The sequence below is a fragment of the Vespula pensylvanica genome, chromosome 3 (assembly GCF_014466175.1).
Source record: "Vespula pensylvanica isolate Volc-1 chromosome 3, ASM1446617v1, whole genome shotgun sequence".
Lineage (NCBI taxonomy): Eukaryota > Metazoa > Arthropoda > Insecta > Hymenoptera > Vespidae > Vespula > Vespula pensylvanica.
Genome location: NC_057687.1, coordinates 9,066,215 through 9,076,181, shown reverse-complemented (window position 1 = coordinate 9,076,181; position 9,967 = coordinate 9,066,215). Strand labels below are relative to the sequence as shown.

At 34.1% G+C, this 9,967-nt stretch overlaps 2 protein-coding genes across 13 annotated transcripts in view; one reads left to right on the top strand and one right to left on the bottom strand.

The window, feature by feature from the left end:
• Window positions 1-6,201, top strand: part of LOC122628180 (uncharacterized protein CG43867) — a 107,583-nt gene extending 101,382 nt beyond the window's left edge. For 5 of the 11 annotated variants that reach the window (XM_043810163.1, XM_043810173.1, XM_043810172.1 and 2 more), the window contains 13 exons: window positions 75-311; window positions 419-710; window positions 794-1,067; window positions 1,165-1,554; window positions 1,656-1,874; window positions 3,851-4,143; window positions 4,271-4,604; window positions 4,691-4,930; window positions 4,999-5,135; window positions 5,242-5,371; window positions 5,466-5,675; window positions 5,790-5,925; window positions 6,004-6,201. In XM_043810163.1, the coding sequence (XP_043666098.1) occupies window positions 75-311; window positions 419-710; window positions 794-1,067; window positions 1,165-1,554; window positions 1,656-1,874; window positions 3,851-4,143; window positions 4,271-4,604; window positions 4,691-4,930; window positions 4,999-5,135; window positions 5,242-5,371; window positions 5,466-5,675; window positions 5,790-5,925; window positions 6,004-6,068 (2,957 nt within the window). In that variant the 3' untranslated portion in view covers window positions 6,069-6,201. The remainder of the gene's footprint in view (window positions 1-74; window positions 312-418; window positions 711-793; window positions 1,068-1,164; window positions 1,555-1,655; window positions 1,875-3,850; window positions 4,144-4,270; window positions 4,605-4,690; window positions 4,931-4,998; window positions 5,136-5,241; window positions 5,372-5,465; window positions 5,676-5,789; window positions 5,926-6,003) is intronic. The other 6 variants (XM_043810166.1, XM_043810169.1, XM_043810167.1 and 3 more) reach the window with 6 other exon arrangements.
• A 1,740-nt stretch (window positions 6,202-7,941) lies between these two features.
• LOC122628194 (N-alpha-acetyltransferase 20) lies at window positions 7,942-9,936 on the bottom strand. 2 transcript variants are annotated; one of them, XM_043810201.1, is made up of 7 exons: window positions 9,652-9,936; window positions 9,309-9,434; window positions 9,175-9,199; window positions 8,631-8,721; window positions 8,381-8,510; window positions 8,164-8,300; window positions 7,942-8,082 (listed from the first exon to the last, which is right to left on the bottom strand). In XM_043810201.1, exons 2-7 carry the CDS (start codon window positions 9,359-9,361, stop codon window positions 7,997-7,999), a joined length of 522 nt encoding a protein of 173 aa, XP_043666136.1. In that variant the 5' UTR covers window positions 9,362-9,434; window positions 9,652-9,936; the 3' UTR covers window positions 7,942-7,996. The 2 variants fall into 2 exon arrangements, with proteins under 2 accessions (XP_043666136.1, XP_043666137.1); XM_043810202.1 differs by lacking the exon at window positions 9,652-9,936 and adding an exon at window positions 9,556-9,647.
• Window positions 9,937-9,967: the final 31 nt, after the last annotated feature.

Sequence of the window (9,967 nt, the reverse complement as noted above, 5' to 3'; positions counted from 1 at the left end):
TTCATTGACGACGAGATTGCTAAGATCTTCCTTTTTCTTTCTCTCTTTCTTTCTTTTTTTTTTTTTTTTTATAGGCCGTGCCAGCCAAATCAGATCCATGCCGTTTGGTGATAGTTCCGATGATAGTTCGGACGGGGAAGAACATCCGAATCAAACGGAAACCAATACCAGAATTACCAATAGCTCGTCGGATAATACGGATTCCTCTCTCGGTAGTGGTAGTAGTCCATCGAAAAGCGTTAAAACGACGAGCAGTTTGAGCCCGGCTAAAAGAAGCTCTAGCGGATCTCCGAGCAAAAGCGTAAAACGTGGTGAGCTTCCAGATAATTTACCGTTCCATTTGTTTCCCTTAAATGTTGTGATTCGTTTAGAAGGGGTATCGAACCTCCCGGCAACTTCGACAATTTCCTTGTTGTAGACACCTCTCTTGAGTCAGGCTTGTCCGAAGATTATGCCATACCTCCTGACGCACTTAGCTCTACGTCACTGGAATCAAGCATGCCCAGTCTCTTGATGCGAGTTTCTGGAGAAAGTCCAAAGAAACAAGAATCTTTGGAAAAGACAGGACACTTGGCGAAACTCGGTGGAAAGTTGAAAACTTGGCGTAAGAGATGGTTCGTTTTAAAGAACGGAGTGCTTACTTATTGGAAGAGTCAAAACGACGTGAATAGAAAACCTCAGGGCCAAATTGTATTGGACGAAGTTTGCAGGTAAGAATGCTGACACGATTTTGATTCACGTTACTTTTGTTGCTTCGTCCATTTCATTTCACGGATTTTATTCGTCCGAACAGGATAAACAGGGCGGAAGGTGCTGCTACGTTCGAGATAGCTACCGGTAAAAAGACCTACTATCTTACTGCAGATTGCATTGCGACGATGGAAGACTGGATAAGAGTTCTACAGAATGTACAAAGGCGGAACGCGACCAAATTACTTCTGAGTAAGGAAGATAATAAGCCCACGATACAGGGTTGGTTGACGAAAGTCAAAAATGGCCATGCTAAGAAGTGCTGGTGCGTTCTAATTGGAAAAATGTTCCTGTATTTTAAGTGCCCTAACGACACGGTAAGTTTTATACTGGATAAAGGTGATAAAATTCAATTATCGATATTAATTGTATTTTTTAATCGTAATTTCTTTTTTTTTTTTACACCCTCGTTAGAATCCTATCGGTCAGATAAATATGAGAGACGCCAGAGTAGAGGAAGTGGAACACGTATCGGACAGCGATAGCGAAGAAAGAGACGCCGAGTGTCCTCACGAGAGAACGATTGGAATTTTTCCAACTCATCAAGGTCCTACTTATCTCTTAATGCCTCACAAACAGGATAAAGACAATTGGCTTTATCACTTGACGGTGGTCTCTGGTGGTGGACCAAGCGCGGGAACTCAGTACGAACAGTTGGTGCAGAGGTTAATGGAGACCGACGGTGATTCTAGCTGTGTACTTTGGAGACATCCTCTTTTGCTTCACACGAAGGAAAACATTACCAGCCCGTTAACTAGTCTGACATCCGAAGCCTTGCAAACAGAAGCTATTAAACTTTTCAAGGTTGGTGCTAGCAATATCTGTATAGATAGATAAACAGATAGATGTACATTGTACGTTGTACATTTTTTCATACGCAAAACTAACGTCACACCGTTGTACAGGCTTGTCAGCTGTTTATGTCGGTGGCGGTAGAACAGGCAGGCATTGATTACCACGTGGTTCTGGCACAAAATGCGTTACAGCAATGCCTAGATCAGCCTGAACTTCAATCGGAATTTATATGCGCATTGGTAAAGCAGACAAGTCGTCACACACAACACCGTTTGGGCGTACAGGTAAAAAAGGCCGCCAGACTTGTGTCGCTGGGTACTGCGCGCGTTGTAAGTCCTGCTTATTGTTTAACAAACACTCTTTGCCCTGTACCATTTTTTGACATAGATTGGGATCGTGCAACTTGTCAAATATATACATACATATACATACATACATACATATATATATACACACACGTTTACTTGGTTCGTACGAGTAGCTTTTATATTGTAAAAGAAACGAAAAAAAAAAAAAAATATGCATCGTGAAACGTTCAAAAATTTAATGTGCTTTTAATGTGAAAAGGGATAGAAAAAAGAAAAATGGTACATTGGGTACGCTTAGTCAAGTATTATACGTAATCGTTCAATTTATACAAGCGAGATATAAACTTAGTCTGGCATTATCTTATTTTATTTTCTATCTTTTTAGAAAGACTAACTTATCGATTAACATAGCCATGCTGCGTATTTTCTCCTCGCCATAATACTTGACGAAGTTTAACAAAAGAAGAAGAAAAAAAAAAGAAAAGTTTTAGTTTTAACATTCATTCATATTTCATTTTCATTTGCCGCTTTGAGTGTGCTGCTCCTAGGCTCTTATATATCTAAACCGCATGCGTTTGTTTTTTCTTCTGGATATTATTATTACGTTATAAGTTTTTTGGTTTTTTTTTGTTTGTTATCATTTTTTTTCTTTTTTTTTTGGTTTTTTTTTTTTTTTTTTATATACAAATTGTACTTTTTAATATTTATACATCATACCCGATCACCTCACCCACCCTGACGCCCTTCATGTGAGCCGAACATATTTCGACAATTAATCGTGCAAACGCCATTTTTATCATCTCAATCGTTTTCATCGAACCACTCTCCTGTTTTTTTCTCCGTCTCGTAAAAAAAAAAAAAAAAAAAAAAAAAAAAACAAGAAACAGAAAAAAGAAAAGAAAAAGCGTTTCGCATCGTATATCCTAACAACAGTTGTCAAAATACGTTCTGCGGCACACACACTTGCAGAATGGTATGTTGGTGTACATAAGAACCACACACAGAAAAACATCTTTTTTAGATTGTTGTTTTGTTTTTTTTTTCTCTCTCTATCTCTATCTCAAATATTTTTTTTTCTGCAATAGCTCATTAAGATATATTCTCTGTTTTGAATGCTGCTTAGAGAATTAGATCTTTATCGCCCGTATAAACAAACAAGCAAACAAAACAAAACAAAACAAAACAAACGAAAATTTTTTTACAATAAAACTAAGGCTAGATCTTCCACGAGGAGCTATCATCGTAGAAATGCAAGATATAATAAAATTATCGAATCCGCATCGTCGTCGAGTAATATATATATATATATATATATATATATATATACACATATTATATATATATATATACACATCATATGTGTTTATAATACAGCTTGGCAAAGTGAAAATAAAAATCATGTTCATTTGTTATGTTCTAAATGAGTTCAAGGGTGATGCTTTCTCCTCTCAAGCTGTAAAAAGAAAACGAGAAGGAAAAAAAAAAAGCAAAAGAAAAAGAAAAAAAAAAGAAATTAGACTCACGTGGCCTCAAGCGCTTTTATCTCATCCACATTTATTAATTCATCGATCTGACGGTCCATGCGTTTTATTGTGATTAACATATAGAGTTACGTTTGGATATAGTTCAATTCCCATCACTTATATATAATATACTAACTAATTGACAATAAGAAAGACGAAAAAAAAAAAAGAAATGATTCTACGTTGCACAGAATACAATCATGAGACTTAATGAATTGTTGCTTCTTATTTGAACGATATATATATATATATATATACACACATACATATACATATATATATATATCGCATCAAGTTTCCATAGTATTTAAAATTGTTCATAAAGTTTTGAAAAATCGTGCTGGAAAATGAAAGCTTCTTAAAAAGATATATGTCGAGAAAACTAATGATTAACGTCTGATCGAGAAGACGTAGACGATAGAATAGGTATGGTTCAGTACAGGAATGTAGTAGTATGCCAGCATACCATTGCAGCAGCTCCTCCTCTGCGCCACGCAATCGCTCTTCACCTGCGATACGCAAAGTCCCGCGGCAAATGGCAGCGGTGAAAATGCGGACGCACAATCGACGGCCTCGTCTTCTCACAGTCCTCCGCTCACGCAGGGCCATTCGACATCTACTATCTTGGATTGCAAAACTAATCCTGCCCAGTACGTTCTTATCCAAGGATGGCAGCTTCTTGCTCTGGCAGTTTCTTTATTTTTACCAAGGAACAATCGTCTCTTGTGGTACTTGAAGTTACATTTACAAAGGAATGCTGATAGCAAGTAAATATGAACTTTTTCTCTCTCTCTCTCTCTCTTTTCCTTTCTCTCTTCAATAATTTTCTATTGCATTTGATAACGATGCTTGAAACGATTTATTTATTTATTAATTCTTTTCCTTTTTCTTTAGAACGGAATGTGGCAAATACGCAGCCTATTGCGAAAGAGCTTTAGAAAGAACTCTACAGAACGGTGGTAGGGAAGTAAAACCATCGCGTATGGAAGTACTTTCAATATTGATGAAGAATCCGTATCATCATTCCTTGCCGCATGCTATTCCTGTACACTTTTTAAATGGCACTTATCAAGTGGTCAGCTTCGATGGCAGTACCACGATAGAGGAATTTATAAATACATTGAATCAAGAAATTGGTTGTCGGGATGTACATCAATCTGGTTTTACATTGTTCAGCGACGATCCTATAGAAAAAGATCTTGAACATTTTATCGATCTTCAAGCAAAGGTATAGAATATATGTTGGGCTAGGTATATATAATATTTGATATGATATAAAATGAATTTAAATCCTTGTCTATCTCGTCTTTTCAGCTTTGTGATATTATTTCGAAATGGGAGACAGCTCTACGGGAAAAAAGATCGGGTAAATTCGAAAATACCAGAGTCATACAATTGACGTACAAATCACGATGTTATTGGCGACAGGCAGCTAAAATGGAAACCGATAGGGAAAGATTATTATTGTGTTATCAAGTGAATCAGCAAGTAGTACAAGGGAAATTCCCATTGAACCGTGATCTTGCTTTTGAACTTGCGTCGTTGATGGCACAGGTCTGTTTAAGAAAAAGTTCATCTTTATAATCGGAGACAATTGATTTTTATATTTTGTTATATTCCAGATCGATTTTGGAGAATACAATAATGATAAAGCACGTGGAAGTGGTCCTGGAAGCAATCCACATCATCTCGTACTTCAAGCATTGGATAAATTTTTTCCGATACGCTATCGGACTAACATCACTGGTGATCAGTTGAGGTATATATACGTATATGTGTGTGTATATAAACACACATACATATGCACGGTTATTTTTAAAATATTCTAAAGTTTCACTGATGTTTTATCCTCCATTGTCATGCAGAGAATTGCAGGAGAAACTTCAAGAAAAATGGATCGCTTTAAGAGGACGCAGTGTATTGGATTGTGTTCGTATATATTTAACATGTACCAGAAAGTGGCCTTTTTTCGGAGCTACACTTTATCAAGCAAAAGTAAATATCATCGTTGATAGGGGAAAAAAAAAAAAAGAAAGAAAAAGATATATGTATGTTATGCATGACGTCATCGAAAACAAATATTTTCCAGCTAAAACAAACAGATCCAGTAACCGTATGGATAGCAGTTAACGAAGATAGTGTAACGTTACTCGAGCTACAAACAATGGCAATAATGTGCCGTTATAATTACGCAAATATAGTCACTTTCGGAGGCTGTTTAGACGATTTTATGCTCGTTGCTTGCCCAGACGAAGGTGCCGCCGAACAAAAACTTCTTTTCGCTCTTTCCAAACCGAAGGTACGGATTTCTACTAATATTCGTACAGATAAAAGATATGATATTAATAATAACAATAATTTGTATTTCTTTGTGCGTCTGTGCGTGTATTGTATGTATGTATGTGCATTACAGATATTAGAGATAACGTTGCTAATAGCTGATTACATGAATGCACTTGGACACGCTTTACCTGGTACTCCACAAATGAATACTTTGACACGCAATGGTTCACACAGATCTATAAAATCGACTCTTAGACCCGCTACTGGTTCGTAAATAACTACTCATCTTATTTTGATAAAACGACGCGTTAAATATTGCTTATTACTTGATACGTTTATTCTAGGTTCAAGTTGTCTTCCAACACAACCGGATATTTTGAAATCAACTCCAGATCACCAAAGACCTTAGAAAGACTGGTTGGCTTATTTTTGAGAATGGTGTGAAAGAATGTGTTTACCGACTTATTGAAAGTTTGACATTGTCAAGGCACTAACTTTATATACGAAGGTATTACCTGTATTATAAGAAAAAAAAAGAAAAACGAACAAACAAAAAAACAAACTATTTGTGCAAATGGTATATCGGATAGCACAGAGCGAAAGCAGTGAGTGCAGCAGTTATTTTGGTTGTGTTTTGTGTACATTAGAATGGAAGCTTGTAGATGACTTTTATGTAAATATTTAACGGCGCATATAGCACAGAGACCATGTACCATGTATATGGTGCAACAGAATGACTGAAATTACTCGAATCGATTTGTAACACTGCCTAATTAGTATGTCTAATTACATCGAATAGTTTCATTTTAAAGCTGAGCATCGTGCGGAAACGTTTTGCTACCCTATTTATATACCAAATACGAATCTCTAGTATAAAATACTAAATTTATGTGATGTGTCACGTACTATGTACATATATATTAATCAGAATTATTGAATGTGTTTAGAAATTTAGTGAACCAAAAAAAAAAAAGCAGAAAAGAAAAAGAAATACACAGAAATACATAAAAATATAATATGCGATACCCTTCTCTCTGATATGAGAGCATGTCAAAAAAAAAAAAGAAAAAAAAAAAAAGAAAATGTACTTCTTGCCAAACAAAGTGCAGTAATACAACAGCTTTTGTACAACTCGTATGTGAAATCAAGTTAAAAATGGTGCGAATTGAACTGAATTCCTATTGTCAGAGCAAAGATGTTTTTGAGATGCTATTGATTTGGAGGAATTTTGACAATTTTTCTTCCGCGTATCGTATTATTTCTTAAATGATTATGAATACTGAATGGCGAGGATAAAGAATATAAAATGAAGCTATAATTTTGTCGACGCTAACCACGGACCTCGAAAAAGATTTTTTCTACAAAAAGTAATGTGACAAATTTCTTATATATTATTACATAATTCTGATAATAGCTAGTCTCATAGTTTATATTTATTTAATATGTAAACGAATATTTCTTTGTTTATATAAAGACACGACCAAATAGATGTAAAGGGGAACATATTTTATTTAACATTTAGCATCGTTCCTGCATAATACACGTGTGCAAAAACATTTGATTTTAATTTCATTCTTTTATAGAAGTTTTGTACTCGCTTGACGTGTCCTACGTAACTAGTTAATGTCTTCCTTCTCTTTAGTAACACAAGCGAATATATAAAGTTAAAGTAGGGCTTTCGTGCAATACGTACAAAACTTCTATAATTTGATATATTATTTGAGATAGGCTGAATATGATCGTGCCTCCCTGAACAGAATAGACGAATGAATCTATTGCACAGCTTCGTTTGGCGCATTAAAGATTTATATAAATTATTCGAGATCCTCAGAATACTGGAAACAGTACAAAGATATGCAAGAACGACACTTTGTCCTTAATTTTTATAATACGCAAACTAAATAATATTGTGTAGGTGCTTAGCACCTTTGTATCATGATGCAGTGAAATCATTCATTCTGTAAATATCATATATTAGGCTTAAGTTTTTAAATGTAGTAGAATCGATACAGAGACAGCCAGTAAATAACAATTGTCATGGAAAAAATGCCTCTGTACGTCAGGAGGCTGTCTATAGTATTCTACTAAGCCTACCATCATACATTTCTATTTATTATTTATTCGCATCAAGTGGCGCATAAAGGCATGAGCGGTGACAAGCAGAAGACATTGTACTATTGTACAGAAAAGCAAATAAACTGCTTGAATCTGCGGACAAGAGAAACCTGTACCTTTACCTTTAATTTAATAGAAATCATCTTTAAAATGAAGATTAATTAATATAATGCATATATTCCTTTATTCCTCTCTTTCTTAATACATTTATATACCTTAAAATTAATCGACTTCCTCGGGTCTTACAGGATGCGTTAGTGGTATTATCGATTTTTTATTTACATCTCTTGAAAGTGCTTTTCTCATATCTTTAAAATATATACAAAAAAAAAAGATAGAATAGTTAACGTATTAAAAATTGACTTTTACTTTGCCAATTAAATACTTACCATAAGCATTTTCATCTGGATCTCCGTTATAATATTCTAATACTACTCTGTAAACAATATAACCCAATTGCTGATACATTTTAATAGCTACTTTGTTACTAACCCTGACAAACAAATCCACAAAGTATGCCTGTTTCCTATAACCAAAACGCATAAGCAATTAATTACCTACTTATCGCTTCGCGTTTATTTCTCTTTCTCTATTTTAAAAGCTTACTTTTCCGATAATTCCTCTAATAATTTTATCAACATCGCTGCAAGACCGAGTCTTCTATGATCAGGTGAAACGGTAAGAGCTGTTACATGACCATGCCAATTTTCTGCAAGACCTTCCGCCTTCCCCATAACTGTAAGATTGTATTAGAAAGAATATTATAATTTTATTGAAATCAGTATCATTTTTGTACAGTTATCTGTTGGGTATAATATATAAATGTTATTTCATACAATGAGATCTTTGTACTTACTATATCCCATAATTTCACCGCTTGGTGATTCAGCTACTTGGAAATATTCTGGCCAATGGGCCAGGTATTGCATATAAAAGGATAACCCATACTATAAAAATAAAATTAAGGAAAAATATATATATTTGTATATAAATAAAACATTTCTCTAATAATATTCTCATACCCTTGACAATTTGATAGCTACTTCAAAAGATATTACTGTGATACTATAACTGAAAACCAACCACTATGACAATAATGAATTGTTAGAAGACAATAAATATCTTGTAAGTACATACAAAGTAAACTTGATCGACTTTTTATATTATTGGTATTATATATACATTCAGGCTGCGTTTACTATTTTCTTACAACTTTGTTACAACAAAGTATTTACAAACAAACTTCATAGAATATTTTTTTCTTATTTTCACTTGTAAATTACGTTTATATAATTTTGCTAGAAAAATAGGAAACAACCTGTACAATCCTAAGGTAATATATATATATAATATTAAGAATTGATTTTCATGAATATTTGAAATATTTGAAAAAAGGATACAGTTTCCGTGAGTGGATCTAGATTTCTGGAAAATAAAAGAACTATAGCATAAATCCTACGTGACATGTCGGAATGAAAGAAAATGTGAGGTTAGAACGTGATATTGTTTGGAATATCTCATATAGCTTACATACACGTTGTTAAATTTGAATAAATCAGTACACGTGAAAGGTCTGAGCGTCGTCATCTTTTCTATTGAAGGAAATTAGGTCTTTTCACGATTTTAAAAACACGTCTTATCACATACACAAGTAGCTTATCTGCGAAGGTAAAGAAATTTCATTAGAAGGAAAAAATAATAGAATTTCATTAGGACGTTATTACTATCGCAAAAATTGATTATATCGATTTGTTTATTTAATTTTTTGAAAAATATTTTACTTTGTGCCAATCGGCTCGAAACAATCAAAAACAAACAACGATAAAATCATTCAGAATGGTTAACCTGATATGATGAAAGAAACATTTATGACTTACTTTTATATAAGAATTTTATTTTATTTCTTAATAAATTATTGACATAGAACGAATCAGAAATAGCGTGTCTTACGTTGTCTACTTAATTCAATATATATCATTAAAAATTTTCACCACCTGAAACGTATGCGACTTCAGCGACAGGTGTGGACAAAATATGAACTACAAATGCGAGCGGGAACTGGCGCCGCCATGAGTTGTCATATCAGTTTATAAGCTTGTTAGGTTATATCCTACTCGCAAGTAGCATAACGATTAAATTAATGTGAATTAAAATAGAAAGTGTTAATAGAATCAACTCAATTTTTCATTCTTT

Excerpts from the sequence above, each read along its gene's own strand:
- LOC122628194 (XM_043810201.1), bottom strand. The coding sequence starts at position 9,361 with ATGACGACGCTCAGACCTTTCACGTGTACTGATTTATTCAAATTTAAC. Across the intron at positions 9,200-9,308 it reads TTATTCAAATTTAACAACGT|AAATCTAGATCCACTCACGG; the intron begins GTATGTAAGCTA and ends TTTATTTTCCAG. Across the intron at positions 8,511-8,630 it reads CGGTGAAATTATGGGATATA|TTATGGGGAAGGCGGAAGGT; the intron begins GTAAGTACAAAG and ends ACAATCTTACAG.